Source organism: Equus asinus, chromosome 20 (genome assembly GCF_041296235.1).
Source record: "Equus asinus isolate D_3611 breed Donkey chromosome 20, EquAss-T2T_v2, whole genome shotgun sequence".
Classification (NCBI taxonomy): Eukaryota; Metazoa; Chordata; class Mammalia; order Perissodactyla; family Equidae; genus Equus; species Equus asinus.
The window spans coordinates 101,299,520-101,316,503 of record NC_091809.1 but is presented as its reverse complement, the minus strand read 5'-3'; the positions used below and the strand labels follow the sequence as shown (position 1 = coordinate 101,316,503).

The 16,984-nt window shown below is 42.3% G+C and overlaps 2 protein-coding genes across 7 annotated transcripts in view; one reads left to right on the top strand and one right to left on the bottom strand.

Annotated features, from left to right (window-relative positions):
- Nucleotides 1-4,034, bottom strand: part of GTF2H1 (general transcription factor IIH subunit 1) — a 34,676-nt gene extending 30,642 nt beyond the window's left edge. The window contains exon 1 of the mRNA XM_014851141.3: nt 3,800-4,034. The gene's annotated coding sequence lies outside the window, so the exon portion shown is untranslated. The remainder of the gene's footprint in view (nt 1-3,799) is intronic.
- Nucleotides 4,035-4,254: 220 nt separating this feature from the next.
- The window catches only part of HPS5 (HPS5 biogenesis of lysosomal organelles complex 2 subunit 2), a 37,828-nt gene continuing 25,098 nt past the window's right edge, over nt 4,255-16,984 (top strand). For 3 of the 6 annotated variants that reach the window (XR_011495932.1, XM_070491281.1, XM_014851137.3), the window contains exons 1-6: nt 4,255-4,391; nt 8,635-8,798; nt 10,453-10,563; nt 10,915-10,979; nt 11,430-11,622; nt 13,220-13,353. Coding sequence is in view for 5 of the 6 variants with exons in the window: in XM_070491281.1 (XP_070347382.1) it covers nt 8,691-8,798; nt 10,453-10,563; nt 10,915-10,979; nt 11,430-11,622; nt 13,220-13,353 (611 nt within the window). In the remaining variant the exon portion in view is untranslated. Of the gene's footprint in view, nt 4,635-8,634; nt 8,799-10,452; nt 10,564-10,914; nt 10,980-11,429; nt 11,623-13,219; nt 13,354-16,984 lie in introns of all 6 variants that reach the window. The other 3 variants (XM_014851138.3, XM_014851139.3, XM_070491282.1) reach the window with 3 other exon arrangements.

Below are 16,984 nucleotides of genomic sequence, written 5' to 3'. Positions count from 1 at the left end.
TTATCTACGGGTGATAGGATTACAGATGATTTGAATGTTCTTTTTGTTTTCTGGATTATCTACAACAAATATGTATTTTGTAACGAGAAAAGCAGTTGTTAAAAACGTATTTCCAAGAGTTTATTCCCTATCAAACCATATGTTTATAAGGTAACACAAGAAGGTGTTAGGGGTGTCAGTGTGGATGAGAATTAAAACAACTGTTATTTTCAACTTCTGTAACATGTGTGTATCACTTATACTTTTTTTTTAGCTTTAAAAATTTAATTTATAAATGAAATTTTATAATATCTATGAAACTATTAAATACTTTAATATTAATTTTCTAATATTCACTATAATAAACACATAACTATTAAAATAAGAAACCTGTCTGTACTATGAAAAAGGATACATACAAACCACATTTTAGAAAACATGAATTAAAATCTGAGAAAGAGGGGAGGGGAGGATTTGTGGAGGGGGGTAAGCAAATAATCAGAGGATAATTTTAAGTACGTCCACATATGCAGGAAAAGCAGTGAGGATAGCTGATAGAGCAAGTCGCCAATTAACTGGGCTGACACACACAAATAACAAGTGTTAGCTTTGGAAAAGAACAGAAAAACTTTTCTAAGATGGGAAGATAAGGAAGAAAAGATGAGTGAAGACAGAGAAACTGTAAGGTGGAGAATAAATTAGATTGACAGAACTATTAGAGTCAGCTACTTTAAATCAATTGGGAAAAACAGCCTCTCATGTATACCATGTAAAACCATTCACATTAAAATGCATTTATGGGGAACTTTAAAAATAAATCAGAGATAAGTTGTCGAACACTGGGCATGACTAGTCAATTGTCCTACAGCTAACTTGCTTGCCAAATTTCCCTGGTCATCTGTAGTACCTCTGTTACCTGTACAGGGACCAGCTTTAGGAAGCTTAACAGAATCAGTGGGGCTATCCTACAATGGCTTCTGTGATTTCTAGATTTTTCTTAAAGCTGGCTCCTTGGGTGGCAAAAAATCTTCCCAGTAGAACTCTCTAAGAGCGACAGACTAGCCTGTTAATGGAAAACATTGGTGTAGTTACATTTAAACAAATTGGCTTGATGAAGCTCCAGCTTTATTTAAAAAGATTATTTACTTTATGAAAGAATCTGCCAGAAGACTTCTTTAAATAGCAAGATCCTTCTGTAAAGGCATTAATTCTTTTACAGCTAAGTATTTATTTGCCTGAAGCTAAGTGTACATGCCTTGTTCTGAGCCTTTGCACATTCTTCTCCCTTCCCATCAACTAGCTTTTACTCATTTTTTGGTCTACTCTAAGTTTCAAAGTTACTAAGCAAGATCTCCTATATTTCTCTTCACAGCACTTATCACAACTATAATTAATTTTTAAAGTAATTCTTTCAATGTCTGTCTCGCCCAACAGACTGCAAGCTCCATAAAGGGCAGAGGTCGCATGCATTTGTTCACTGCAATACAGCACCCAGCAGCATATTTTGGCCTACAGGAAGAGCCCAATAAATATCTGTAACATCCAGTTAAGATCTCTGTTGTTAAAAGAGATCTTCTATGTCATAATCTTATATGTCATAATCTTGGTAAGACACAACATGAAAGCTTTGCACATACATCCTCGGCTGCACTCCAGGAAGCACTCCAGCTCTCCACTCACAGATCAGAATGGCATTCCTCACAGATTCCAATAAACTGGCTCATAAGGAAACAGGGACAAGAATTTGAAACTCTTCAGAAAAAAATCTTTAAATTACTGCATCTCTGCGTTTCCATTACCTACATCTCCTTTTCCAATATGCAGAGATCAATGGGGCAGAAATACGACAAGTGAAATATAAACTCCTTATCATCCTCTAAAAGGAGAGTATTAGACAGAGAGTTGCTGTATCTGCCAGCATACAAAATGGAGATTTGGAATGCTGCTTGCCATGAGGCAATCCAAAAAAATTCTAACAATTCAGCATTACAGGGAATAAGACCTTGGAAGTATGTAAAGAGTGACCAAAATGTACTGTTTTAGGGATAGTTAGACACACAAATAAGATATTAAAAGGAATAACTGATGTAGCAATTTCAAGACCCAGCACGTTCTCATTTTACAGCAGTGCAGGGAGAGGCAGAAGGAGGAACATGCGACAGAGAAACCAAGACAGAGGGAAATGTGCGCTCCTGTTCACTGATAAACACCGCATGCTGACAAGAGTACGATACCCAAATCGAGAGAAGAGCAACCAGCTGGTAACCAAAGTGGGGAAACGAGGGATTATTAGATGGCTGCCTCGCACTGCCACACTGAAGGCAGGAAAGAAAAAAAAGGAGAAAGGGCACAAAGATACCTCCAGCAGCAATATCCCTGAGATAGAAACAGTGGTCAATATCCTAGGAAAGCTCAAGGTACAGTAGACAACGTTCTGATGGTCGGGGGAAGAACTAGCAGCACAGAAAAGCAGGGCACGCAGACAGCAGGGAGAAGAAGATCCACGCCTTGAGGGCAGTACACACAGGAAGCAGTCACAAACGACTGGAGCTGATCATTTGGTTCATTACTTTTAACTGATTCCTCTCTCTCTGCACCAATCTTCTTAGCCTTTTTAAAGAGCACCCCCCCCAGCTGTGTGCATTTTTTTTTACATCTGCACTACCATATGTATTTAACAGCACCTAGGAGAGACTCAAACCTATGAATCTGCTGCATTGCTAATGTGTTGGCTGAGGGAGGATAGCCGAAAAGGCCCCCAAATTCCCTCCGAAATGACGGATTCAGGTCTGCTAAAAGGTAGAAAGTTCTCTCCAGAGCCCAGGCCATCTGTAAGCCAGAGACCTGATACCAGAGGTTATCCTCCCTTCCGTTGTTACCTCTCTACCTCATTTGTTCCAGTTTTGACTTTTAAAATCCATCTCAGTGTTGGCAACTTTGGCTTATTTACCAAAGCCCAGTTCAGTGGTTTCCACACTGTTCCAAGAGGGGAGGCTGAGCCAGTGGGGCTTGGCCCTCCCAAACTCAATCCCACCAAAGCATGCTGCCTTATATACTGGGATTCCCAGTAAGAATTCATGAGGAGAAACTCTTCCACTCCCTTATGGAGTCAATACTCACTGCAAGGTATATTTCAAATCACTTAGTTTTTGTATGTTTTTCAAGTTGGGTCTTCCAATGGGCAAAAAGTTTTTCTCTCTCTTCCCCTTGCCCCCATTTTACAGACCCTAAAACGGGCGTTTAAGAGCCAATGGGATAGACCTTAGTCAATACAGCCTCCGAAAACATTAGGGAACTTATAAAATAACTATATATTTCCATGTATTGGTGATTTATTTTTAAGAAGATCAAATTGGCATGAACCAAGACTAGAGAGGAGGGGTGTGGACTGGCCCACGTGTTAGCAAGGTTTTAAGAGGGGTAGGATTGACAGGTGAAGCAAAAGATGTGCAGACACTAATGTGACAGCCTTCCTTTTACAGAAACTGAAAGACAGCACACTTCCTAACGGGAAGGGCTCCTCTGCCAGAGAGAGGCCTCCTCGTCCTTCATTCTCATGAGAAAGTCTGACCCTGGCTTTGGGGAAAGCTTCGAGTCCCTGCTCTCAGTGGAGGGGTACGCTTCCTACAGGCAAGCAGATTAGGGGTCGCCTCTTCCCGGCTTCAGAAGAATAAAGAGCTACCAAGACGCCCGGCTCGGGAGTTGTGGCGACGGCAACAGGAACACAGGAAAAAGGGGCAGAATCCGCGCCGTCCTGCGGCCCCCGGGCCTGTCAGCTCCTCACCCACCTACCCACCCCCATCCTTGGGTCTAAACTTACCGGGTGGGAGCAACGGCCCTGGGCAGGGAGTAAGGAACTGGGCTGGGTTGGGTTGAGTTCCGCTGCGCTTCCTAGAGACGCTGCCGGGAAGAGGCTGAAACCCAGCAGCCGCCGCCGTCGCCACCGCCTCTGTTACTGGGGGGTCTCGCCTCCATCGCTGGCGGCGAGAACTCTGAGGGCACGTGACCGGAAGTACCAAGGCGGGCCGGCGGGGCACGTGACTCCAGAGCGCGGCCGCCATGACACCTTCCGCTAGTTCCCTCCCTCCCCCGCCGCTTCCCGCCTGTTTCATTTCCTCTCGCCGGCTTCAAGTGGTGAAGGGGCCCGGGATCCTGGCTGGCTCACCCCTTGGGCCTATAGCTCCTCCGGTCCCGGCCGGCGCTGCGTCTTCGGCCGGCAGCGGCCCGCTGACAGCAGGCCGCAGAGAGCGTAATTGCGACGGCGGCCTGAGGGGGAGGGACCACGAGCGAGCAGGGGCGTAAGCCGTCACGTGATGAGGAAGTACCGTTAATAGCGTTGTCCCTGCGTCCCCGGCGCTCCTGGATGACGTAAGCCAGGAGGGGAGGAGCGGGACTGCGGCTCTTAGTGCGCGGTGAGTGTCCCGAGCCCAGCCGGGGAGGGTGTCATCCGCTCAAAATTGGGGGCTACCGGCTTGGAGATGCTGGAGCGGGGCTGAGATCTACGGGCTGCTGCTCTGTGAGCCTGACTTTGAAAACTTGGTTACCGAGGCTTCTGCCTTCAAGAGATCTGAATACAGTATTAAAGTGACCGCTGTTAAAAAGTTAGTAGTTCCGCTAGGCAAGGAGCTTCTTGTGGGCAGGGACTGTCTCTAGCGGTGCGTACAAGGCATGTTGAATGCATGAATGCATGAATGAGTGAGTCGCCATTTCTCTCTCTGAGATGGAGAGTCGTTCTCTGATTATTACTTCTTGGTAGAAGGATCCCGTTAGGGAAATCTCCTACTTCCCCTTCGCGTAATATCTTTAATTTTTGCTTCCTTTCTTCTCTCTGGCCTCCTCTTCCTTCCACGCATCTAGTGGGGGAAAAGAGAACGCTGTGATTTGCATTTTGTGTGCAAGCATCAAACACTGTTAGTAAAGTGAATACTAAGGCGATGAGAAAAACCTTTTCTTGACCCTACTAGTTTATGTTACCATCGAGTAATGAGGGGCAAGGAAAGATACTTCAATTTGGACTTAGGAGAAGTGGATTCTAGTCTCAGCTCTAGGAGACCTGTGGCCTTGGGCAAGCCAGCCCCTCAAGAAGTGGTTTCATTGACTTTGGTACACATTTATGGCCACCTTCTCTTTGCTTAGTATTTTTTGCTAGGCAGGAGATGTGATAGAATTGACACAAGTAATATTTATAGTCAGCTTTGCAGGCAGATGGAGTTTTGTTAGATGGAGGAAGTTTCAAGAAACAGCATATATTAAACCATAGAGGCACAGAACGTTTAAAGAATGGAAGAGCAACAAGTGGTAGCTCCGTATAGTTGGAGAATAGGAGAGTAAGGTGGGACATGAGGCTGGGAAAAGAAATAGGGAAGAGATCATAAATTATATAGGAAGAGTAGCTATTGAAGATTTGTACAGAGCTTTTTTTTTAAGTACATAAAAAATTTGTTATGGAAAATTTCAAACATAGACTGAAGTAGACAGGATGATATACTGAACCATAATGTACACATAACCTAATTTTAACAATTATCAATATTCTACTGTTCTTGTTTGTACAGAGCTTTTAAATTTCTAGGTGCTTTTTATGTCCATTGTCACATTAGATTAATAGCAGCTTTCCATTTGAGCTCAATTCTACTATCTCTAGGTACTACCAGGAAGGTTATATTCATTTTATGTGAAAATTTCTTTGGGTTTTAGATGACTGCTTTCTCTGTTGAATCAAAAGTGTGACATGGCTACTTTAAAAACACGTGTTGCTATTTTAGGTTATAATACTGAAACTTAGTGTCCAGATCAAGGAAGTTAGTGTTCCTACTCTATTCTGTATTGTCCAACTACTTAAGGAGTATTATGTTCCCTCCTAGGCACCACATTTTCAGGCCAACTAAAGCACCTGTGGAGAAGGTTGACCAGAACAGAGGGATTTGGAAATTGTCATGTCAAAAATGATTGAAGAACTGGGAATGTTAAATTTTTAGAACTAATAACACTTCAAATTCTAAAGGGTTGTTTTGGAAGGAGTAAACTTATTCCTTTAAACTGTAGAAGCCACAATTAGGGATAATTAGTAAGAGCTCTAAGTGATCAGGTTTCAGCCCAGTATTTAAAAAGCACCTTATAACAGGGAGCTGCTGTGGAGGAGAGGAATGGGCAGCTTCATGAGAGGGAGCGCTTCCTTTCCATTGCTGAAAATGTTCCGGGATCTAGGGCAAAACAAGTTTCTGAATAAGGTGGATATGCACACTGAATTAATTACCTGTCAGTCTTTTTCCACCATGAGAATTCGGGAGAGTGAAACTTAGCTGGGCCTAGAAGCCTGGGTGGATTTGGATAAGTAGATCTGGAGGGAAAGGAGTCATTTCAGGGAGAGAAGAAGCTCAAAAGTCTAAATTTGTAGTTGGCTTAACACTGTCACCCAGCAACTTGTCTTGAGAACCTACATTATTTACACTGTTTCTTTTCCATTCTCATCTCCATTAAATCTTTTTTAGAAAAATTGGAACTTAGTAGGTTTTTTATGCTGTTAAATCATAACTTCCAGGACATCCTCTCTTCACTGAGATCAAGGCCAAAAGGCCTGTCCACCTCAGAGTTGGCTTTAAGATCTCAAGTGGAAGAGATGGATACTGTGGCCTTGATGTCATTCCTTTCTATCTTCTTTAGCATCTTGTACCGTGGTTTTATCTTCTTTTTCTTGGATCTTCAGTCTCTTTCATTCTAAAGACTTTTCTTTTAGCCACTACCTACAGATCTGTTTGAGTATCCCCTGGTCACAAAGTCATGAGAGGTTTTCTCCTTTCTCACCAGGTTTCTTGAGTAATTGAAAGGCCTTGCCTTTACCTTGCTTCCTCACCACCCACCCCTTTCTCAAGTCTTTGTTTTCTAGTGTCTGCTCACTGCGCTTCACAGAAATTATGTGATCTCCCAACACCAACTCCTTCCCTGCCCTTCTGTTGCCTACCAGATTAAAATTTGTTCAGGTTCCTGATTTGAGATTCAGAGTGTTTTGTAGCTTGCGCCCGAATTACTATCCCAGCTTTATCTTTTCATTATTCCATTGCTTGTATCTTGTGTTTCAAACAGGCTAAACTTGTGTTCCCCAAATATATCCTCTATATCTTTGCTTATTGCTGCCCTACCTGCCCCCTTTCCCTCTTTCTTCTGATAGAAGCCTACGCAGCTCCACTGCTGCTTCCCAGAGGACATTTTCTCGGGTTCCCTTTAACCCAGTGTGATCCCTCTGTCCTCTGAGTTCCAACATAGAACTTTGCTTATGTTCCCCTTATGGGGGGGGCGGGTGTGTGTGTGTGTGATTTGTCTTTTTCTCTGTTTTTGATTATAAAGTTACTGATTTCTGGAATTATTTTCCACTGCTGTGCCTCGTATTTTACTAGGTACCCAATAAAATGAATGAGTGGAAAGAATGAGATTTTTCTTAGATTAGGAATTCTCACATATTTTAAGTACAGAACTACTGAAGTTTTTTTTTTTTCAGAACACCGTTGTCCTTGCAGAGGTCAAGCTGTATCAAGAGCAGTTTTACTAGTGGACGATAAGATGTTATTCTGTGTATGCAGTAAAAAATACCATAAGCCTTATGGGCTTTGCCCCTAGAAAGTTTGCACTGCGAGTGTTAGGACTTTGTTTCTTTCTCTGTTGTATCTCCAGGACTTGGAACAATGCCTGGCACATAGTTGGTGCTAGACACATATTTGTAGAATAAATGAATGAATGAGTACATATATTTCTGGGAAAAAAAAGAAAACAAAACCACGAAGTATAAGTGATTAAAAAACAAGTATAAATGATTGTTGTTTGAATTTTTCTGTAGTGTTTGTATTTTACTCTTAATTTGGCAGGTAACAAAGGACTGAGAAAAGTTAAAATTATTGGGTAGAATTTTCTTTTCTTTTTTTCTGGAAATTGGTGCAATTTGACGAAAATGTACCCTGGAGAGTTGTTGACAGATAAGAGCTCTTGTGTTGGTTTACAAAGTCCTCCCTGGGTGTTTGGCACTGGCTATCTCGTGTGCTTATTCCTGCCAGGTCTCTTAGTGAAACTCAGTCCTCTCTGCTCTCATTCCCCGCACCTTTCTTTTCCCTCACTTAATGGGTGCATTTATTCATTCACCAGATGCTTATTGAGCCCTTGATAGGCTGGAGAAAGAGATCCAGAACCTATTCCTATTAAGCACTGTTCAGTTCTTGACTGATATCCATTGAATTTGCTGATAAGGGTTTATAGTGTGAGGCCTTTAGGGAAGATTGCCCCTTAATGAGAGACTCTTGAAGACAGAGGAAGATTTACAACTCAAAGAAATGCAGCTGGACTTGCTATTTTACCATAGCGGAGCTTGACCAGCCTTCCTCTTAGATGCTACCGTGTCCATGCTACCTACTCACATTGTTAGATAAATAGAGTGAGATAGCATATGGAGGGCCTTGAGAATCTGCACTTGATTCCCTGGGAGTTTTAGAGTCAGAGCAAGCTGATGGTTGCATATGATGCTACCTATGTGTGTTTTCTTTCTACCTAGATGCTAAGCGCCTCCAGAGTAGGGATTCTTGTCCCGCTCTTATGTTTCTCTGTGTTGTCCACGTATTGGTTCAATGCATGCTGAATGAGTGGTGAGCTTCTTAAATTATATTTTTGCAGGTTTTATTCAGGAATACTGAGCCTGTCACTCAATGTGGTTTCAACTTTCTGGCTAAATGACTTCTGTGCCAGTGATACCCGAGTCTTACAGCCATGTTCTTGCAGAGTTTGAGTCTCTGGATCCATTACTTTCAGCGCTGAGGCTGGACTCCAGTCGTCTAAAGGTGAATTTCTTGATCCTTGTGTCAGTTTCATTTTCATATTCATATTTTTGTGTGCTGTTACATGTGTCCCCTGCCCTCAAGTTCCTTGTGTTTTGTAGAATCTTGGGTCTTTTTACCTGTGCTAGTAATACCTCACATAGAAGTAGCATGTTCATAGCTCCTTTTTGATTTATTTTTTGAGCTCTCATTTGAATTCTTTCCCATCATTGGAAACCATGATGTTGATTACTTATTTTTTTCCCCTCTCAGTAATATTGCAGTCTTCTCTCAGACAGTAATGTATTTGATTCAAAATACAATAGTATAAATGAGTACACCCCACTGCATTTTGAGCAATATGAACCACTGCAGTTATACTATACTCATTCCAAAACAGGAAGTTTGGTGTACCGTCTGTTTTAGGGAACAGAGCAAAAGTTATTAGCTCTGTGGAAAGAAGTATGTGCTTCCCTCAGACCCTGAGTTCTTTTGATAAACTCAGGAATGCCATGGTGAAGAACAGTCTCATAACCAATTCCAAAATAATTTCATTATTACGCTTTTCTCCACCCCAAAGCATCTTTTTAGCCTCGGGCAAAGGGAGAATAGGAAGCAATAGACAAAGTTAATATGAGTAACATTTGTGAGGGTCAATATCAGTTAGTCATTTTTTTAGCTGCAAGTCATAGAATACCTTACCAATAATGGCTGAGTTAATAAAGATGTTTTTAACGTCTTTGGAGGTTAGTGTTTCTGGGTTTAATCTAGAGGCCCAGTGATATCCCAGGACCCAGGCTCCCCTTCTTTCCTGTTCTCCCGTCATCCATGTTGGCTTTTAGTCACAGTTGAAAGATAAATGTCCTGGCTCCAGTCTTGGTGTTTCCATTAGCATCTTCAGCAAGAAAGAGGGGGCCAAGGGCAAAGGCTTTCTTTTCTTCAGACTCTGACTTTTATCTGGGAAGGTGAATCTTTCCAAGAAGCCCTAGCAGGCTTGGTCTTATTAGCTGCGATTGAGTCACATGGCTCCCCCTAGTGGCAAGAAAACCGGGTAAGTGAATATTTAAATTTTCCAGTTTCTGTGGTGGAAAGCAGCAATGTTGAAGAGGGTTGGGAATGTCTGTTTGTCAGTGAACTAACAATTTTTGCCAGAGTATTGGGAACACTGGTTTCTCTGGTGCATAGGGAGTGGAATCAGTAGGCTGAGGGTGTGGGGAGATAGAATAGTACAGTGACCTGCATCTGTGTCCTTTGCAGTCTCACTTGCTCTAAAAGCTGAGTGTTTTGTGCTAATTATACAAATTAGAAATGATTAAAGTGGTTCCTTTATTCCCTGGAGACTTGCTTGGTCTTCCGTTGTTGTGGTCAGCATTGGAATGACCTAGCCAAATTACACAAAATATGAATGGTCTAATAATTGGCTTTTGCCAAGGGAAAATTATTCATTTATACAGTTGAGCCTACTCACCCATTTTGAGTTCAGTTAAAAATTTAAAACCAAAATGTTCTATCTGTATTTTTCACTATACTAGAATGAAAGCATGAGTGCCATTATCTGGACAGGGAATGGGGTAGGAGGTGAACCTGGTACACAGATCCTCAGCATTTAATCCCAGCAGATAGTTTATGTGGTTAAGTTACCTGATGATCTCATGCTTGTCTGTTTACTTGTTTTTAGTGCACCAGCATAGCTGTGTCCCGGAAATGGTTGGCTTTGGGCAGTTCAGGAGGAGGACTCAATCTCATTCAGAAAGACGGCTGGAAGCACAGGCTTTTTCTTTCACACAGGGTAAGATTAGCGGTAGCCCTCCGGTGGTGTAGTGAGTAAGTTTGTGCGCTCTGCTTTGGCAGCCTGGGGTTTGCAGGTTCAGATCCTGGGCGTGGACCTAGTGCCGTTCATCAAGCCAACTGTGGCAGCATCCCACATAAAATAGAGGAAGATTGACGCAGATGTTAGCTCAGGGCCAGTCTTCCTCACAGTAGCCGTGTCATATACCATTCGGACTATCTTTCATAAATGTGAATTTCTCCGTTATAAATGATCCTTTGGAATAAAACAAGCATGGAAAACTTGAGATGTAAAAATTAAAAAATTACCATTTTTGAGAAGCTGCCTAATATTTTTCTTTTTGTGCTCTAGGAAGGTGCAATTTCTCAGGTTGCCTTTTGTTTACATGATGATGATTATGTTGCTGTAGCTACCAGGTGAGAAACTTTTTTAAAACTATCTAATCTTTCCCCAATACATTTTAAATTGACAAATGTAGTTATGTGTATTTAGGGTGACCATCCATCCTGGTTTGCCTAGGACTTGTCCCGGTTTTAACACTGGAAATCCTGAGAAACCTCTCAGTCCCCAGCAAACCAGGATGGATGGTTGGTCACCCTAGTGTTTGTGGAAAATGCTAATATGAGGCAATAACATTTCAATGGCCTTAAAAGAGAAAGGTAACAGAGGTAGTTTAGAACATCTAAATTCTCCTATTACATTGGTTTGGTTGACTGAAGCAAGGAAATTCATACCTTGACTTTCTACTTCCTCTTTTCTGAAGAAGAGTTTGCATATATCTTTAATGTAGTTGATACTGTGATGCAGTTAAGTTGTACGTTTTCCACCATTACCAAAAATTTGCTTCTGTGACTCAATTCTTGCAGTCAAGGCCTTGTAGTAGTTTGGGAATTAAATCAAGAGCGCCGTGGGAAGCCTGAACGAATTTATATGTCTTCAGAACACAAAGGCCGAAAAGTTACAGCTCTCTGTTGGGATACTGCTATTTTTAGAGTTTTTGTAGGTGATCATATGGGGAAAGTTTCTGCCATCAAACTCAACACGTCCAAACAAGCAAAGGTAAGAGGCAGTTCGTCTTTGTGTATGTGGGTGAGATATAAGGTGTCCTCTTAGAGAATTTCAATTAAAGGACATGATTTTATCTACTGTATTTTTTAGGGGACCGATCGAGAGTCCAGGCTATAATTTTGAGGGGACTTGTTTGTGTATGGTATCTATGGTGGCCTGGTTTAGCTTGCTACGGTTGCAGAATGGCTTCTGTGAGCTAACTTCTGTAATTTGCACTTTGTCTCTTACAGTACTCCATAATTCACCTGTGTGGCTCACTTAAATAAAGCAATTTCTAGTGCTAGACTATTAAGAAAGAAAGAAAAGATGCCTGTTTGTTAGGTATGTGGATAAAATGGCAAACATGGAAATAGCACCAGTTGCCCGGGCTCCTGTTCTGGTCCCTGTGTAGAAGAAACTCATGAGTCTAGGTGTATTTTCTCTCAGGGCGGATTAGGCTTCCTGCCACAGTTGTTGGAGTAGACGAGTTGAGTCTCAGGTTACCCTGACGGAAGGCTTCGTCTGTTATTAAGAGCAGAACAGCTTCTCACTGACCCTCTTCACCAAGGCTGTTTATTCTATCAGAAGCGGGGACTTGTCTCTGACTGGCTTATTTCCGTGTAGGATCCTGGCAGAAAAGAAGAGATCTAACTACCATTGGCTAAATTACTTTTTTTTTTTGGAGGAAGATTAACCCTGAGCTAAGATCTGCTGCCAATCCTCCTCTTTTTGCTGAGGAAGACTGGCCCTGAGCTAACGTCCATGCCCATCTCCCTCTACTTTATATGTGGGACGCCTGCCACAGCGTGGCTTGACAAGCGGTGTGTAGGTCCGCACCTGGGATCCGAACCAGCTACCCCTGGGCTGCCGAAGCAGAGCACGTGAGCTTAACCGCTGAGCCACCGGACCAGCCTCTAAATTATTTTATTTTAGTTAACATATCAGAATATTCTTTGGGGGGCTGGCCCTGTGGGCAAGTGGTTAAGTTCGCACGTTCTGCTGCAGGTGGCCCAGTGTTTCGTCGGTTTGAATCCTGGGTGCGGATGTGACACTGCTCATCAAACCACGCTGAGGTGGCATCCCACATGCCACAACTAGAAGGACCCACAACTAAGAATATGCAACTATGTACTGGGGGGCTTTAGGGAGAAAAAGGAAAAAAATAAAATCTTAAAAAAAAAAAAAATATTCTTCGGGTTCCGTCATGATGACCCATCAGAGTTATCACTGATTCCTGACCTACTTTTGATTCAAAATACAATTGGAACCCTACACAAATTATAACAGCAATTTGTCCTTTTTCCAATGGGAGAAGTACTGTCTACAGGTGAAAAGTTCTCTCATATTCCAAAACTTGCTTCATCTTTTTCATTCCAGCCTCTTAGGTAATCCCAAACAGAGCCTTAAGAATTCTTTTCTGCAGTTATGTACCAAATTATTTCACAAAACTTTTCAATGAGTAAAATTTTGATATCCTGACAGGCAAATTAAATTTTGGTCCATTAAAAAATTTTATGTTGTTATGCAAGTTATCTTCATTTAACAGGTAAAGAGATTGTGTGTGTGTGTAATGATAGATAAGCTTTATTTCCTTGTCACGTCCCTTTAGGCAGCTGCTGCCTTTGTGATGTTTCCTGTTCAGACAATAATGACCGCCGACTCCTGTGTTGTCCAGTTAGATTTTTTGGATGGAAGACTACTTATATCTTCACTTACTCGATCCTTCTTGTGTGACACTGAGAGGTATGTTGACCAACCTCGAGTCATGGGATATACAAAATTTCAGAACTGGAAGGGACTTAGAAGTCATTTAGCCCAAATCCCTCAATTCAATTATGCAGACGTTAATAAGGAACTAGCTGTGTGCTAGCTGATGTTTGGGAGTAGAGAGAAGATAGAGGAGACTGAAACAGTCCTGTGGGTGACTAAGACTGTTTCACTAACTCTTCAGCGAAGCATGTGTGTCTCAGTGCCATGGGGGAAGGCCAGACAAAGGCCTGTTTCAATATGGGCACGAGGAAGTCGTCTCTGATTGAGTTTGTTGTTTAAATTTGTTGCGTACTTAGAATTTTACTGAAGGGTATAATTGGATGAAGAATCATTAAGAAATTTGTGAAGCTGACAAGAATTTTATGGAAATCTCAAGGGTGGAGCCAAAAGTCCAATGAATGGCAAAGGAGTGTATTAGAGGCAGCTGTGAAATACCAGAACGGCGTGGGAAACTGCTTGAAATGAGTGTTATGTATCACTGTGCGGGAGGTCCTCAGCTGTTCTCACTGGAGGGAAATTTTCACTGGCCATTTTTTTTCCTGCTGGTCCTGGTCCCCTCTTAAAAATTTGTTATGGGGAATTTTGAGCATACTCAAAAGAAGAGAAAATTGTATAGTGAACCCCCGTAACCCACCCCCTGGCTGCCCAAGCCAGCATCAACAATTTTGGTGAGGATTTTGGTAGGTGAAGTTTGGAGGAAGAGAGGTAGGAGGGGATATTCTAGCAGGAAGGAATGGCTTCTTGGGGGAAAGTGAGAGAGAATTAGGCCTATTCCAGAGCCTGCCAGTCTGGCTTGAGTAGAGGGCTTGTGGGAGATCAAGTTGGTAAATTGGCACCACACTGAGAGTGACAGGCTTAAATGTCACACTAATGAAGTAGGTGGGTTCTCACATCATGTTAAGAAAGTGTACATATCGAAAATCAGAGTTGGAAAATTGATTCCCTTAAAACTATCCAGGCTTGGGAAGTCTCTGTGTGTTTCCAGGGGTTCATGTATCTCACTTAGAAGACTGCTTTTCCAGAAAGCAGGAGAGTTTATTCCAAAAGGTTTGACAGACTGTGTGCTGACTGTCAGGAATGGTTGAGGGAAGGATGAGAGGAAGACGTTCTTTGTTTTTATTTTCTTGAGCTGAGAAAGGTGCATGGGAAGGCCAGTTCCAGCAGGTGGCAGGTGTCTGGTGTCAGAGAACCTGGCTGGACAGCAGGGAGGCAAGGCTTTGAGGTGCGAGTGGTTAGTTTACATGGAATTAGTAGGAAGGTTGGTGTGCTTAGTTCTGGCCTATTTCAGACTGTAGATCAGTGATGAGCCTAGCCTTGCAGAACTGGAGCACTTAGAGACCATCTAGTGTCACTCTTTCATTTTTGCAGATGGGAAAGCCCAGGCCTAGTGAGTGATAGAGGCTGCCTGCCGTCATGCAGCTGGGAAGAGGCAGGCAACTGGAGCCCTTCTGTCTCCATTCTGTGCCCTTCCTCTTACCTCAGTTACCTCTAATATGTCCTTTGACGTCGGGCCTTTGGCCATTAGCTCCACCCTTGTGGTTTTGGTAAAATATTTGTTAGCTTCACAAAGTTGTTAAGTATTCTTCCTATGTAGGTTTTCAAGTTTACCAAAAGGCCCAATTCAGAAATTTGGCTGGGGGCCTGCCAGTGGCCCAGCGGTTAAGTTCACACGTTCTGCTTCAGCGGCCCGGGGTTTGCTGGTTCGGATCCTGGGTGCGGACATGGCACTGCTTGCCAAGCCATGCTGTGGTAGGCGTCCCACGTATAAAGGAGAGGAAGATGGGCACGGATGTTAGCTCAGGGCAAGTCTTCCTCAGCAAAAAGAGGAGGATTGGCAGCAGTTAGCCAGGGCTAATCTTCCTCAAAAAAAAGAGAAATTTGGCTGAAATTCTGACAAGTGGTCAGAACACCAAACTGAATTAACACTTTATCAGAGTTATTCTGGGGATCTAGTGAAATGGTATATACAAGAGACTTTTTAAAATAAAGAGCTAAATAAGTGGAGGTTTATTTTTCTCTCTTTACCATAGAGTTGCTAATTATTTTCCCATTTCAGAGGGGTGCAGCTGGAGTTGGTTATGAGAATAACATAGAACCTAGTGCATTGTTTTAGAAATGCCCACTTTCTGTTAGCTAGAATTCAGTTTTGGGCAACATGGATAATACAATTATTTTAAAAATTCATTTATGTTGAAAATTTTTTGTGTGTTTCAACCTATGTTCCCTCCGGACAAACAGCATTCTTTTTTTTTTTTTAAATGAGGGATCCTTATTACTAACCAAAGCGATAAGTGAGAGTTTGCTCCTCCTGCCAGTCACTGTCTACTTTCTGTTGGTATTGTTCATGGAAAGGTGGGTCCCAGGAGGGACTAGAACAATCAGAGACAAAGAACTGTGGTGTGGGGGAGAGCCTGGGGTAGTGGAGCCTGACACTATGATTTCAAGTTCTGGTCCTGCCACCTTTTAAACCTCCCTGGACGTCAGTTTCCCCATCCGGAATGTAGAGGGGGTTGTAAGGATTAACTGAGATAATGTGTATGAAATACTTAGCCTTGTGCCTGTCACATAGTGTCTGAAAGTGTAGAGAGTAAGATAAATGAGCACACAGATGAGAATGAGTTGGCTGTATTTGTTCACTCAGCAGGCACTTTTTGCACTCTTCTGGATCTTTAGCACTGTATTAAGCACCATAGAGGACATAAAATAAGCAAGAAATATATTTTATTTCCCAAATAAGGAACATAAGTAATAAAATCATAACTTCTTGTATTGCTCTGTGTATATTTCAAAACACTTTCACATTCGTATTCTTATAGTCAAACTGATGTTATATTTTATTCACAAAGCAAGTAAATACAGGGATATTTATTGAATTATTTAAGGTCACGTACTAAATTCTCCAAAAAAAGAGCCTGAGTATATGGAGCACTATCATGTATTGAGTGCTTTGTGTGGGCCAGATCCTGCGCTATACACTGGGAATTCAACTAAAGAAGAATAGATGGCCTGTGTCCTGAAGAAAGTGATGGTCTGTTGTTCAGATAGACACAATTGCCATGCTGTATGTAACGTGGTCAGTGCTGTGAAAACATAGCATGGGAAGCATGTAATTCAGCCGTGGGAGTCAAGGAAGTCTCTCAGAGGAAGGATGATGGAGCTAAGTCTTGAAGAATAAGTAAGGGAATTTTTAGGAAGAGACGTTCTCCTCATTATCACCTTCCATGTTCGTAGGCAGTGTGGTAAGCTCTTGTACAGATATTTTATATGTCTTGCAATCACAAGGGAACAGAATGTTCCAAGGTGCAGAGTTTTAGAAGGAGTTGGTGTTTGGAGGAAAGAGTGATGAGTTTCTGGGGTGTTTGTGGCAGGCGAGTGGCTTGGAGACTGGATGGAGAGGTAGCTCCCATGGAGTGTCCAAAGAATGTTTACAAGACGATTTGGGAAGCAATCAGTAGGATTTAAGGATGTATGAAATAGTTTAGTAGCACTCATTTTTTAGATTTGAAAGGGGCCTTCACATTGATTCTGAGTCTCTCATTCTGCAAATAATCAACTGAGTACTAATGTGAAGTGGCTTGCTTCTTGTCACAGAAATAATTAATGG